At 43.9% G+C, this 14,346-nt stretch overlaps 4 protein-coding genes across 5 annotated transcripts; 2 read left to right on the top strand and 2 right to left on the bottom strand.

Annotated features, from left to right (window-relative positions):
• The first annotated feature begins 3,955 nt into the window (after positions 1-3,955).
• LOC108126872 (uncharacterized) lies at positions 3,956-7,459 on the top strand. The gene is made up of 6 exons (XM_017243627.2): positions 3,956-4,487; positions 4,588-5,079; positions 5,227-5,345; positions 5,413-5,788; positions 6,352-6,887; positions 6,942-7,459. The coding sequence occupies exons 1-6, from the start codon at positions 4,337-4,339 to the stop codon at positions 7,299-7,301; spliced, it is 2,034 nt and encodes a 677-aa protein (XP_017099116.2). The 5' UTR covers positions 3,956-4,336; the 3' UTR covers positions 7,302-7,459.
• Positions 7,460-7,888: 429 nt separating this feature from the next.
• On the bottom strand, positions 7,889-10,355 carry Ubc2 (ubiquitin conjugating enzyme 2). 2 transcript variants are annotated; one of them, XM_017243631.3, is made up of 4 exons: positions 10,205-10,355; positions 8,894-9,501; positions 8,748-8,832; positions 7,889-8,683 (listed from the first exon to the last, which is right to left on the bottom strand). In XM_017243631.3, the coding sequence occupies exons 2-4, from the start codon at positions 9,474-9,476 to the stop codon at positions 8,671-8,673; spliced, it is 681 nt and encodes a 226-aa protein (XP_017099120.2). In that variant the 5' UTR covers positions 9,477-9,501; positions 10,205-10,355; the 3' UTR covers positions 7,889-8,670. The 2 variants fall into 2 exon arrangements, with proteins under 2 accessions (XP_017099120.2, XP_017099119.2); XM_017243630.3 differs by having other exon boundaries at positions 10,014-10,339.
• Positions 10,356-10,470: 115 nt separating this feature from the next.
• LOC108126873 (ribosome biogenesis protein WDR12 homolog) lies at positions 10,471-12,156 on the bottom strand. The gene is made up of 4 exons (XM_017243629.3): positions 11,890-12,156; positions 11,174-11,837; positions 10,869-11,115; positions 10,471-10,810 (listed from the first exon to the last, which is right to left on the bottom strand). Exons 1-4 carry the CDS (start codon positions 11,946-11,948, stop codon positions 10,521-10,523), a joined length of 1,260 nt encoding a protein of 419 aa, XP_017099118.1. The 5' UTR covers positions 11,949-12,156; the 3' UTR covers positions 10,471-10,520.
• A 775-nt stretch (positions 12,157-12,931) lies between these two features.
• LOC108126746 (uncharacterized) lies at positions 12,932-13,531 on the top strand. The gene is made up of 2 exons (XM_017243430.3): positions 12,932-13,043; positions 13,156-13,531. The coding sequence occupies exon 2, from the start codon at positions 13,167-13,169 to the stop codon at positions 13,458-13,460; it is 294 nt and encodes a 97-aa protein (XP_017098919.1). The 5' UTR covers positions 12,932-13,043; positions 13,156-13,166; the 3' UTR covers positions 13,461-13,531.
• Positions 13,532-14,346: the final 815 nt, after the last annotated feature.

Genomic DNA, 14,346 nt, shown 5'->3' with positions numbered 1-14,346 from the left:
GATCTTACTCTTGCTAGAAGCCTTTGACCCTTGGCACTCGCTAGGATGTCAGGCTTTGTTTTTTGGCCAATTCGTTGAACTCGTTGCCTGCCGTCAAGTTCAAGAGTTCATCTTGAGGCAGCATCTGCTGCTCCAGGCGGCTCCCTCAATCTCCCCAAATTCCATCTGCTCTTGGCCATGTTTATGGCCCCTTGTTGCGCATTTATTGTGTGGTTAAGCCAGTATTTTCCCCCCCACTTCCACACCATCCCCCCTGTCGCAAAAATAAACAACGGCAACGAAAAATTGGCACTTGAGGGTTCCTTGACGCTTCGCCTTTTGTATGAGAAATTCGCTTTTATGCTCTCCATTAATTCCATTTGGCCACCCCTGGCCGACAGACAACAGCCAACAGACACCGGGCCACCGGGTATCTCCCACTCCGAAATGGTAGTAATAACAAAAAAGCAAAAATTGGTTTAATAGTCGCGACGTTGTCTGAGCATTTGAAAGTTTTTCCATTTTTTCCTCTTTTTTTTTTCTTTCTGCATATAATTAATGATCAGTTGGGTCAGTTCATCAGTCCATGGGTTTTTAGGGGCTTGGCTTTACGCATCATTATTTGCCATTCGTTTCTTGTTTAATGTTTTTAGTTGAAGGTGTGAAGGAATACTACTTTTAATGATTAAACTTTTATTACTTGTTGTTAGGTTTTTAAATACATCATTAATAGTTAGAATGGCATATAAAAATACTTAACTCTTTTATTTATTGTTGGAGGTGATTTCATTCTTCTAAGTTTTCTTGGGAAGCAGATATTTTTTTTTTTTAATTTTAACTACTTAAAATTCTCATCTTTCTTTCAAAAATTTCGCTGTTATGTGGAACGTAGAGTCCCAAGGTCTCTTCAGAGCTCTATTATGTAAACTAGCTGAGCATTTTATCTTTCTTTCGTTTACTGTCACAAGCTCAATAAAATTATCTACGACTGTTTTAATTAAAGTTATTTTTTGGCCAACAGACCTAAGCCATATTTATGTTCGGCTCAAAAGACCGTTTAAATTGGGCAGAGGCGTCGCTACGTCTCCATAAAAAAAAGGGTAGATGATAAAAAAAAAAAACAAGTTGCTATAAATCTTGGTTATACTTTGTAATTTCTGTTGTAGAACTTTTCCCATTTAGATGCCCCTTCAGGTTCAGCCCCTGATCAAGCCACAGGTCATGTATCTTTTTGGTTAGTTTGTTGTTTGGCTTTAATTCAGGCCGCGACAAGCTAACAAATTCATTCATTCGGGCCGAGTGTTGGGCCGTTGTGCTTTTGTGTCAAAATGAGAGGGAATTCTGGGCACAGAATTTAAGCAGGGAAAAGATAAACAATTTTCTAACGAAAAATCAAAACACGTTTTTCAGCGGCAAGGCCACACAATAAAAGCCGCCAGACGAACTCAAAGCCCCACCTGGCGCACCTGGCTCACCTGGTAACTGAAATGAAGACCCCGCCACATCTTGTCAGTCAGCCAGCTACCCCTCCGCGAAGCCTCCCCCTCTGTTTGAGCCATCTCCGGTGGCTTCTTTGTGGTTCGTCTGGCGAAATTTCCATTTCGGTAAATGTGGAGAATTTACGAGCTTTCTGGCTGCACGTGCACATGTCCTTTCTGTCCGAAATGCTTTACGAGTCTTTGCAGTCATTTGCCGAATAGATGGCTGAAGGATGTGGGGGAGATTTTCTAAATTTTTCTTTCTGTCCTCACTTCAGTGCTATTGAACTTTGGCGTCTCGACGTCTGTGACACGAGCGAATAAGTTTTTCGGCTAAAACGAATAAATTTTAAGCAGCTCAGACGTTGGCCCAAAGAGACCCGATATACAAATGCTTCGACAATCCCTACGAAACAACTTGTGTTGCATTTGTGTCAATAACCCTTATTAGGGGAAAAGCACAAACTCCCACAAGTCATGCAAGTTTCTGCAATTTTCTTGGAAAAAAGTTCAACCAAGAAGCATGAAAAAGGACATTCTGCAAGTTCCTTTGTCTGAAATATGCAAACAAACATCGATAATTGCTTCAAAAAAAAAAATATCCCTTTAGTGCAATTAGAGAGAGAGAGACCCTTCAATGTGGTGTTAAAAATAAACGCAAATCACTTTTTAGTTGAATGTAATCACTGAGTAACCACCCGGGTAGGTCCCTGCTACTTCCCACATGCCACGCCCAGAGTCCTGCTCGGCACTGCTTTGTCGTTCATTAAAAGCATTAACATTGCCAGTGGCAGGAAAGCAAAAACTGAACTGAAGATGCAATTTAAGCGATGCTGCTAGGATCATTTTTTTTAATAAAGCCTTGAAGGTTAGTTAAGGCTTAGGGGAAATCGAAAATTTTCTGTTTGTCTTGTTAGAATATAGGAATTATATTTTAAGAACCATCTTATGTTATATTATTTGTTGTATTTTATTAGATTTTTATAAGATTTTTGAACGTAACAGCCTTTAAGTTTTTTTTAATATTCCTCTAGGACCTCATCGTACAGGGTTTCCATGGGTCGACTAATTGTATTTCCCAGAAAATGCAATATACACCCACACCTCTATATACTCACACATACAAATACACCCAACGGCGAGTGAGACTGTGTGATTATGGGGAAAGAGCCTCCAACACGCTGCCCACTTGACTAGCTTGGGTGACGTGACTCCCTGAAATATGCAATGGTTTTTTTCGTTGTTATGTTTCTACCAGACTTTCGCATTTTGCCCACTTTATGGCTCCAAATGCTTTTTTCCCCACGCTCCCTAGTCCTTCGACTCCCCTTTCAGAGACCCAGCCTCCCCATATCCTAGCCCGTAATTGTATGCTGTTTTGTTGTTGTCTTGCAACAGCCCTGAAGGGGGTTGCAAATTCGTTGCTCACCACCGCCGCTCCCAGCCTTTGTACATTTTTTGTTTTGCCTTCTTGCCGGGCTTTTGTGCAGCAATAGCTTGGGTGTTTTAATAGGCAGCCGGGTGCACTGGGAGGATGTGTGCATATAAATGCATATGGATGGATGGGTGTGCATCAGCAGCGAACCCTTGTTCCGTTTAACGCTTTATTTTCATTAACATGGCCAAGTTGCCTCTTCAGGCGGCTTTAAGCTGCCCGAATAATGGGCGCATGCGTTAAGGATAATGTTACTTAACAGAGGTCCTGCTGCAATTAGCAACTCTATAAATTTTTGGGATGCAATGGCTTAACCCTTTACCAAAGGATTCTCCCTCAACTGTGTAAATTCCCATACTCTCCACCATATTGTACTATATGTACAGTTTCAGAGTATACCCCTTTTGGGGTGAAAGTCTATGGCAGCACAGTTCGATTAACCAATAAACCCAAACAATTGTAAACCACCCCAACCGCAGCTAAATTATTAAAGCCTCGATACAAATAAAGGTAGAATGAAAGCTTTCGATCGATTTTTGGTTATTATACACTTGAAATATTTATAGACAAGATTCAAATATTAGGAAAAATAAATTTTGAAATCAAAATAAAATTTGTAAATGAATAGAAATCAATATAAAAATATATAAATTCAATATAAACTCCCTTAAGATTGGGTTTCAAATCAATCCACAAATCAATCCTCCCTCAATTAAGCTTGTATAATATTTAATTTACATTTTTTTTGTCAGTGTTTCCACTTCTTGCAGCTTAAAATAAATTTTCATTTAAAGAGAGTCCTGGGAAAGGACAGGTCGACATCCTCGACGGTTATTGTTGTGCTAAATTGACGGGGTGCATTACAAGGTCTGCAAGGTTGGGGTTGAAAGTATAAACATATGTTGGCTATATGTGGGCGAGAGAAAGCTTGAGAGATTTCCAGCTAAAAACATGTGAAAATACTGGAAAGTACTTCTAGCGATAACAACCCCTCAATCAGCTGATAACCCAAAGTTCAGGTAGCTTTTTCCCGCTAAGGGTGGAAAAGCTCCAAGAGGAAACTGACTACATTTTCTAAGCACTTCCATTGGTTTACTTTTCGTTAGACGTTACTATTTTCGCTAAAATTCAAGGAAAAAAGAAAAAACAATTCGAAGAAAACCAAATAAAACCACAGAGAAAGATCATAAAGTCATTATTTTAGCGCGTTCGGGTGTGAACTAAAGAAAAGTGCTGCTTGGCAAGACCACGAATCGCTAAAAAGGCCAAAAATCAATAGGCGTGTAAAATTTGTAAACACGGCAAGCCCTCGAACCAGCCTCTCTCGCTTCGCCTCTCTTTCACGGCCACCCCTTGGCACTCCCCCAGTGAACTGTGACCGCCAGCTGCCCCAACGGGGAACACCAGGCGTGACCGTCAAACCGCAAAAAAAATATAATCATTAATGATCGAAATGATAACCAATTTCGCGCTAATTCCGCTGCTAATGATTGTGGGAGCAGCAGCCACCGCAGAGCAGGTGGAGTACCTCAATCCGCAATCTTCTCCAGGGGATCACCGACTGGCCAAGCGGATGGATCTGGAGGTCTGCATAGGTAAGAGTCATATCGAGTTTAAAGATTAGAGATATCAAGTCATGTCTTATCAAAAAATTATAATAATCCTATCCATCTGTTTCAATAATCCCCCCTGTAGGCCACTTTGATGTTCACAAAAACACCATTATACGGACTGGAGAATCCCAGGCGATTGGTGGCAAGTACCTCCAGGGACTCGAGCTGGACACCATTGAGGAGTGCGAGCGGCTCTGCTGTGAGACGGATGCCTGCGATGTGTACATTTTCGAGCGAAAGGCAGGTGGCTATTGTTACCTGTTCGAGTGTGGACCGCCGGAGAACTTCCACTGCAAGTTCACACGACACGCCAACTACACGAGTGCCGTTCTGACCCCCCAGGTGCGGCAGCCCGCCGAACTGGCCAGTACTCCGCGTCCCCAGCTGCCCCACATACCCAGCAACAATGTCTCGCAGCAAGAGTGGGAGCTGAGTAACCTCAAATTGAAGCCGGAAGCGCGGGACAAGCCCACTGCGGCCACTGCGGTGGCCCCCACATCCGTGTCGGGAGCTGTAGCGGGAACGGGCTCTGTTTCTGGTGCGGCGCAATCGGCAGTCAACGTGGCTCAAAGTGGTAGGTTGTGGCAACCACTTTAAATTGGTTTTTAGGGTTTTAGCTAATTTTCCATTTTAATTTGAAAAACTCATTGCATTTGATTATGTTGCTCCAACAATACTTTTGTTATTTAAATGAGAAATCCGAACCTTTCCCGAATTTCAGCTCCCATTGCACACTGTGGGCGTTTCCAGTTCACCTGCCATTCCGGAGAATGCATTGCGGTCTACAATGCCTGCGACGGTATACCGCAGTGCGAAGATGGCAGCGACGAGGGACCGGAAGTGAGTTGCACCCCTTCCCCTTTCGTTTTCCGGCACTACGATCGTTAATTGCTAACCTATATTTCAGTGCAATACCATATCATCGGCAGCCACAAAGTCGAGTGGAAGCAACAGCAACATGGAGCCCGTTAAGCCATTGGTGCAGCAATACCTGCCCGTGCAGAACGTGCAACAACAGTTGCAAGTTGCCGCTCAACAGCAGCAGCAGCATCAGCCACAACAACAGCAGCAACAGCCACAGCAACAGCCACAGCATGTAATTGTGCTGGGTCCACCTCCACCACCACCACCACCGCCACCCATGGTCAACAATCGTGAAGATGCCGCCGCATGGGCCAACCGCAAGATGATTGCTGAGGTGCAGCAGCAACAGCCGCAGCAGCAGTTGCAGATGCAACAGCAGCAACAGTCGCCTCAGCAACAGGCAGAGACTATTAATGGAGGTAGGTTTTTTAAGATTTGGTTTAAATTTAAGATCTAATCAGACTTTTAGGATAGTCTGATTAGGAATTGAGTCTCCAATCAGACGACAGCTAACTTCCGCTTAAGGCTTTTCCTTTTTTAATTTTATAATTAAACTCGATTGAGTGTTCAACACCAATTAGTTTCTTCCAATAAAACTAAAAGTTGAGCAAATATTTATGAGGGAAAACAATTCCGTTTTCCCGGAGAATGTTTCCCGGAGGCAGCGGCGCCCAGTGCGACATTAGCACACAAATTGCCATTGGAGGAGCACTACACACACGCAATGATCCCTCTGGCATGGGCATGGACATGGGCATGAGCTCCCTTTCCCTGGCTTTGGGTCGGGTTTTCTTCTGGGAAAATCGCAAATTGCCCATCAGTTTCCATTGTGTGAAATGGGAGCTGCCGTCGCTCAAAATTGATTTACGGCTGGCTGTGGGTTCGTGTTGTTTCTCTGTCTACTCGTAATTAATTCAATTAGCTGTGCGTTAACTGGGAGACACACTTTGTACTTCCTTGTGCCGTTTCCACTTTCTTGCAGATGACCGGAGTCACATATTTAGTCACAAAGGCGGCCTCCAATTGCAGCAGTCGGCGAACGGCAACCAGGGGCAGCTCCCGGTGCCGGGGCAGGGACTGGCACAGCCGGCGGTTCAGGTTCAGGGGCAATCAGCACCACTCCAATTGCCCAGCTACACCAGCAATCAACTCTATGGGATGTCGCTGCCTCGCTCTGGATTGTACATGCCCACGCAACAGCAGCAGCAGTCGTTGCAGCAACAACCACAGACATCATCTGTCCAGCAATTGCAGCCTGGTGCCGTGTGGCCCCAAACGGCGGCTGGGGTGCCGCAGCAGCAACTGCTTCCAGTGCAGCAGCAACAGCAAGCCATCACACCTCAGCAACAGGGTCGTATATATGCCACAGCACCCGCTGTTCAATCTCCTCCAGCTCAGCAGCAAGCCATGTTGCCCGTCTTGAATGCGGCACCTGCCCCGGGAAAGAGCCAGAGTCAAGGTGGGGATGAGGAGTACGATGACTACGACGATGACGCCTCCACAGAGGCACCAAAGAAGGTAAGACAAAGGTCACTTTTTGTGCTCTTTAAATGATCAAAAAATCCTTTACAGAAACAACGAAAGCACAAAAAGGTCAAGGCAAAGGCTGGAAAGGATCCCATTGAACTGGCCCTCGAACAGAATAAGCAGGAGGCGTCCCTGCCAGTTCTGCCCGTTCCCGTGTCGCCGGTGCACGAACAGTACAAGATGATCCATGAGAATCTGGCGATAGAGTTTAGAGACCACGATGGCCACTCGGAACGACCCGGCGGGGCTGTCCTGTCGCTGACCATGGGCCTGCTGGTCACCGCAGCGCTCGCCATTCTTATTGGCTGCCGGATGAGGACGGTCAGCCGGAGGGCACGTCGCCTAGGCGGCAAGACGCCTTATTCTCAGGAGGCGGACTTTCTGGTCAACGGCATGTACCTCTAAGGGAGAAGTCGGTGGTGGGAAGGGACTAGGGGGTTCGCCAATATTCATTCTATTGTCCCATGTTTCGGGATCGTATATATATTTATGAATAATAGTGTAATGAGAAACATATTTTGTATAAACAAAGATATATATCGAATAAAATTTAACTTAAATTATGTTACTTTATTTTTGGCAAGGATCCTGAAGAATCCAGACGGGAATGAAAAACATTCGCCAATCTGATTACCGTTTTTAAAATATTAAAGATCAAAGGAATACAATGATTTATCATTATCATTACTTTTTATTTAAGTTCGTTTTATCCTCGATCTCAGTTTTTTGTTGACTTGACGCAAAAGACTTACATTACTTTTTACGAAAATGTTTGTTCAGTTTTATCATTGGATGTGTGACACGGCTTTGTCATTAAAACTACAAAATAATAGGAAGTTGTTTATCTTTTTCGTTTTTGTTTATATTTTTCTTTGCTTTGTTTTATATATCAGCTCTCTATACTCTTAATTGAATTTGTTGAAAACAACGCTTTCTATTGTAGGGCGCTTTCTATTAAAAGTCATGAATACAATGTTAATAATGCTCACAGATTTTCGAAATGCAGTTGGCCAAAGAACAGATTTAATAAGCTTACAGATATCACATTAAACAAATACAAACCAAATACAATTTTTATATAATTACGAATAACAAAAATGTCTAATTTTGTTTTTGGAATTTGGAATAGGTTGTCTTAATTTTGTATACATAGAATTATTTCGTTTATCGTTTACCTTTTCACATTAGTCTTTTGTTTTTGTTTTGAGAATTTCCTTTGATGCGGCCAGTTTTGCGAATGAAAATCATTTACGAACTGTACTGCCCTGACATTGGTTCTGTTAATTATATTTGTATTAAGTATTATGCATTTAAATAGGCTCTTCTCTTTACTCGTTTGTTTAGCTCCATTTTTCACTTAACACTGTACACATATAATGTAAACTAATTGTATTTATATTATTTATGCTGTTGAATAGCTTATATTTCAATATGTCAATGTGCAATTTGGGTTCGAATTTTGACTCTTTGTTTTTTTTTTTCCAAATATATAACGCAATAATCGTATCAAATGTTTTTACATATTTTGTATAAACGCAACATAAAGATAGGCTGGGAAAGAGTGAGTTCGTCTAATTTCTGGATGTTGGCGGCTGCTCGTGTTCGTGTTACGTGTACATGTTATGGTAATCTTTACTTTTATTGTTAATTTAATAGTTAGCGTATTTTAATATATATTTATAAAATAGACTTTCTCCTTTGCAAGATGCGAATTATTATTTCTGTTGTTGCAGTTTTCGGTTTGTGGTACATTTACGAAGTCAGAACTTACGCATCATGTTGCGTACCTGATAAAATAATTCAAAGAAAAGTATTAAATAGGATACTTGTCATGATAATGCATAAACATACCTTTTTGTCCAGAGACGCGCAATTCGATCGTGTTCTTCTCTATTTTGCAAGTATTGCGTGGCGATACTGCCTACCAGCGGATCAGCTAAAAATAAACAATAATTTATAGCGTTTTCCAAAGAAAGTGATTCGAATTGATGTCTCACCTGGATTGCAGTCTGTGAGCAGGGAACAAATTGACAGCAACACCTTCGATATGGTCAGCGCCGGCGACCAGTTGTCCTTGAGTATGTCCAGGCAGATAACGCCCTGGCTGTTGATATTGCAGTGGTAGATGCGTGTGCGGAACGTGACTTTGGGTGGCTTGAAGGGGTACTCCGGAGAGAAGTGGATGTCCAGGAAGAAAACGCCGCCCTCGTAGACAGATCCGGGCGGTCCCAGGATGGTGGACACCCACTCGTAAAGGTTGTCGCCCTTCGGCCCGGCACTACAGTTGGGCGGCGGGTCCAGTGTGATCTCAGCCAGCTCCTTCTGAATGCGTTTAGCCGAGGTTCCTAGCGCCTTGGATATTCTAGGCGTAGGTTTGCTCTCCTTGCGCGGCTCATCGCCACCAGAAGCGTTGCTACCCGAGGCACCACCATTGGCACCCCTGCCCCGGGCGGGCGTCGTTGCTGCCGTGGTTGTGGTCTGACTGGCGTTCCCGGTGGCCGCACTTGGGGCACTCGGAGTGGTGCTGGCACTGGAGGTGGCCACCTCGGCGGCATTGCCAGCGGCTGGGGTTGAAGACATGTCTGGTGACCTCGACTGGGAGGAACTGCAAACAAGAGAAAGGGGGGAGTTGTTATTTTGATGTGGCTTTGCACAACGGGTCCTTGACCCGGTTTCTGGCATAAGCAGGGGATTTGCTCGTTTTAAGGTTTCCGCTTTGTTTTTATCAGCGACGGCGGGCATGGCTTTTTCGCACAAACGCACACATTTTTATTGAACTAAGGCAGCGGCCATTTTGGCAAAATTTCGTTGACGGAATTGGAAGGGGGAGGGTGGAATGTTGACCCAGGACTTAATAGGCCCCTGGACATTGCCCTGACCCCCAAAACAATTTTCTCCAATCCCCAGACTTTGTTTCCCCATAAAAAAAAAATCAATCAGCCGACATTTGCAAACGCATTTCTGCCGCCGTCGTCGCTCTGCCGCGGTTGATGCCGCGCCGCTGCCGCTGCTACCGCCGCCGCCTCCTCCTCCTGCACTTTCTGGTCATTATTTGGCTCGGCGGAAGAAAGCATTGCGGATTGGGGACCATTTCCCAGACCCTCCACCGATACACACCTCGCGTTCGCCGTTTCTTTCACTTTTTTCTATCACAACTTGCGAAAATAATTTTCGCTCGCCTCTGTCGCCTGCTGCCCTCTCGCTCGCACTTTTGCGCACACGATTCAGCCTTCGCTGTGGGTGGGCAGGCGGTTCTGCCGGCGTGGTTCGGGAATGGCGCTGTGGACGTGTTTATCGCGAGATCGCACCTTTGTTGGTCCTTAACTTTATCAAAATCGTCTTTTGCAAATAGGTCTTTCTATCTTTGTTATAGCTTTTGTTCGCTGCTCACATCCTTAATCCGGAAAACGCGTCAAGAAATCCCAAAGATGCGGTCGTGAAATCCCGAAAATAAGATTGCCTATCGATAGTTATGAAAATGTGGTCACACTGCCGTTTAAAATATTTGGTTTGTAATGTGGTCGACAATGTTTTCATATGTCAAAAATAAGTCATGCACTGAAAAACTACTGTGTTCAGGTGTTATCCAAATTTATTTTAAATCTATTGTTTACAGCGTTACAATTACTTAGTGTCCATGCTTTCTGTTACCGCTTTTCGGGATTTAAAAACGCGCACAGAGTTGTCGGCACCGCCAGAGACGATGTACTTGGGATTCGTCCAGTCAATGTCTAGAACCTTTTCTCCATGACCCAGCAGATCGTAAAGTGGCGCTTTCGGACTACGGCAGTCCCACAGCTTATTCTGGTTGTCGTAGGCGCCGGAGACAAACAGGAACTCCTCGGTGGTGGACCACATTACCGCTTGTACCCAAGCATTGTGTCCCAGATAGGTGTTGCGCACCACAGAACCCTCTGAAAAAGCAAGAATCAGTTAATTGAAAACAAATTTTAAGATTGTTGATCATCTTACGGTTTGTTCTGGCGTCATATAGACGTAGATTCTTGTCCGCCGAAGCGGTCAATATCAAGCGATTAAGATTGGAGTAGCTGGCATCGAAGATGGACTTGTTGGTGGATATTTCGGTCTTAATACCTTCCAGGCTCAAATCCCACACTTTCAACGTGTGATCCCAACTTCCAGTAAGTAAAGTGCTGGCGTCCATCCATTGCACCGCAGAAATGCTCTCCCTGTGTCCCTGAAGCGTCATCTTGGGAGTCTGAAAAAGAAAGAAATATGTTAGAGCTGAATAGTATCAAAAAAGGATTCAAACTTACCCTCACTCCGCTCTCTTTCATTCGTTTGGATGTACCCTCACCCGCATCATCCAGCTCGGCAGACCAGACCTTAAGCATAGTGTCCCAGGAACCGGTGGCGAAGCGTTGGCCATCGGGACTCACACTGACACTATCGACGCCTCGTTCGTGACCCTTGCACACGGATACGCACTCGGCCGTGTTCGAGCCCACGTTCCACTGCCACAGCATGGCTGTTTGATCCTGAGAACTAGACACAAAGCGACCGGATTCTTCATCCAGCGATATCCAATCGACCGCCTTAATGGGTGCCGTGTGACCCGAAATAGTAAGAATGTGTTTTCCCTTGTTGGTCCAGATGTTTAGCGTATTGTCGTAGCATCCCGTTAATATCCATTTTCCGTTCGCTTTCACCGCAGACACCCAGTCGTCGTGGAGCAGGCAATCCTGCGGCTCTGGAGCTGGGAATCTTTCCACGTACTCTATCTCGATGGCGTCCTCGAAACTTATGGCTTTCTCGCGCAGGTGATCGCATAGCCGACCTCGTAGGTACTCGTCAAATACAAGAAAATCGAAGTCCACCGATGAGCCATCTTTCTGCTGGAGCAATGTGTTCACGAACGTGTTTAGCTCCGCGGTGGTTACAGTTCCATCGATGGCATAGGGTACATCCGGCACGGCATAGCTAAAATTTGAGTCTTAGAGTCGCAGTTTCGGTCATATTCAGAAATACTTACTGCTCCTGTTTGGTCTTGAGGTGCACCTGCACCTGCCCCTCGCCGTTTTCCACATCCATCTCCGTGCCCACGTGCGTTTCGTTAGGCGGCACTTGTTGTGCGATGTATTTGGTAAATAACACGGTCTCCTGGCTGAATTTCTGGAGGTTCCAGGAGCAAGAGGGGTTTAATAGCTTGTATTTATTTCCCGGCGTAAGGTATATTTTTTTTTAAGTGAGAAAATCGTGGTTTTAAAAGAACACAAGAAAACGCGATAGGGTTGTTGATGGTCTATCAAAATATCAACATATCGATATCGAAAAGTCGATATTTTAAATCTAAACTACAATAACAATGTAAATCGGTAAAACTTATCGATAGACTCAACGGCTTTTTGAAATTAAAAAATGTTGAAAAGGAACTTAACAAGTTTAGAGCGCCAATTTTTATTATTATTAGTTTTTTTTTAATAAAAAACTAATACAATAGGCAATAATGGATTATAATAGGAAGCTTCTAATTACTTTTATTTAATCATTCATTTTTTTTTCCTTTATTAAATAACAATCTAAATAATGATTGTTTCGTTTGCAAAATCGATCATTACAAGATTTTTGCAAGCAAATCGGACTCCAATGATTTGCTGTAATATTTTTTGTGGCTTTTTTCTGCTTTTTAGTCGTCTTACGCAAATGCGAAAAAATAAAAAACGTCCAGCCATGGCTGCAATTTGTAAATGACTCTTCAAAGACTAGTAATTGTTAATTTTTTCTTACCGGCTATTAATGTGAACCAGATAGCACCTGAAAGACCACTTCGTGGTTAAATGCTCACTGGAAGGTTAAATGCCACTTGACATTTCCGAAGTGGCGCTTAACCTTCGCATTAATATTGGACAAATGCCCAAAAATAATTTCCAATAAAAACAGAGTTTTTACTTTAATGGGCTGATGTGATATGAAGCTGGAAGCAATAAGACTTTTTTATATTATTTTTACAACATCGATGTGTGTTTTTTTTTGTTTTTGGATAAACGAAAACCAGAAACGAAACAAAATGAAAGAGCTGAGGCTTTCCAGATTTTCGGGGCTGAGGCTTCCAGTGGTGGAGCTCAGCTTATAAAACGGGCACGACGCCTGCGCAGCCGAAACATTACAACAAACGTAGCGCGCAAGGTAAGACAGGCTTTTGGCCAAAGTAAAATGGCTAATATAATAAATACCCAAATATATGAAGAAATATAGAGCGTAGTGTGAGTGAGTACTGAGTCGGGAATATTCATTGCAGAAATCAACAAAATGAAAGTGTTCGCGCTGTGTTCGATGTTCGCCCTGCTGCTGGCCGGTGTCCAGTCCCTGCCCCAACGTGAGGGCGCCGCCTACACGAACGAGGCCATCCGTCAGGCCCAGCAGACTCTGCTCATCCCCAAGGATGCTCAGATCCAGAACGTCCAGGAGGGTATCGAGCTGGGCGCCTACGAACAGATTCCCGGCAACCAGCGCATCAACCTCTTCGAGATCCTTGGCGACCAGGTGCCCTCTGAGGTGATAAACAACCTGCAGTCCCAGGTGGACCAGATCGGTCGCAACTAGATCGTAGGACTATCATCCAGTTAGGTCATTGCATTTTGCACTCGTTGTTAAGTTTCTCATTAATAAAAAATCAACAAAAAACTAAATGTATTCAATCGAGGTGTCGTCTTGGTGGAAAGCGAAAGTGATCCTCCCCAAACACCAAACCAGTTACTGTCTCGACTCCTCTGTAAACTTTTGATCGAAGACGATGGCCTGGGGTCCCGAGTGATTTATTACATGTTTCTTTTTCTTCTGTGGCTTTTTCCTAATGCTCTTCGGAGACTTTCTCCTCGATGATCCCGCTGCGCATACGAATTAACAATAAATTTGCGATGTTGTTGCGGCGATTGTTGTTGGTGTCATTAGTATTGTTGTATCCTCAACCTTGTTATGTAAGCCATGGAGCGATTGTGCATTACGGTTCAATACGATGTTGCCAGTAAGTAAGGTAACCCGAGTCGCTGCTGCTGCTGCCGCCGGCAAAGTTGCTGTCGTGATGCAACAGTTGTCGTCGTGATTGTTTTCCGTTGCTGGGCTTCGGTTTGTTTATTTAATTTCTTGGTAATTGCCGCCACATGCACTTGCATGTGTAATGAGGGGTACGGGAGGGTGTGGCCAGTCCCCCAACCCCCTGTGGGGCAGCTACATGACTTACGCAACGATTTGGGTAGGACCGATGTGCGTAGGCCCTTTGGGTCTTTATTTTTCTACAAAATATTAAAAAACTTGTTATAGGGTTTCCTATTTTTCTTTATTTTGTAATTCATACATTTTATAATGAGCTTGAATCTAAATTTACGCTAGTTAAAGTATTTATAAGATTTACTTTTTTTTACTTTAAACTTTATTCAAAAAATCGGTGTGCGTGTTTTGTGTGTGTGTGTGAGTCAAGGTGTGCGCGATC

Source organism: Drosophila bipectinata, chromosome 2L (assembly GCF_030179905.1).
Source record: "Drosophila bipectinata strain 14024-0381.07 chromosome 2L, DbipHiC1v2, whole genome shotgun sequence".
Lineage (NCBI taxonomy): Eukaryota > Metazoa > Arthropoda > Insecta > Diptera > Drosophilidae > Drosophila > Drosophila bipectinata.
This window is presented reverse-complemented; position numbering and strand designations above follow the sequence as displayed.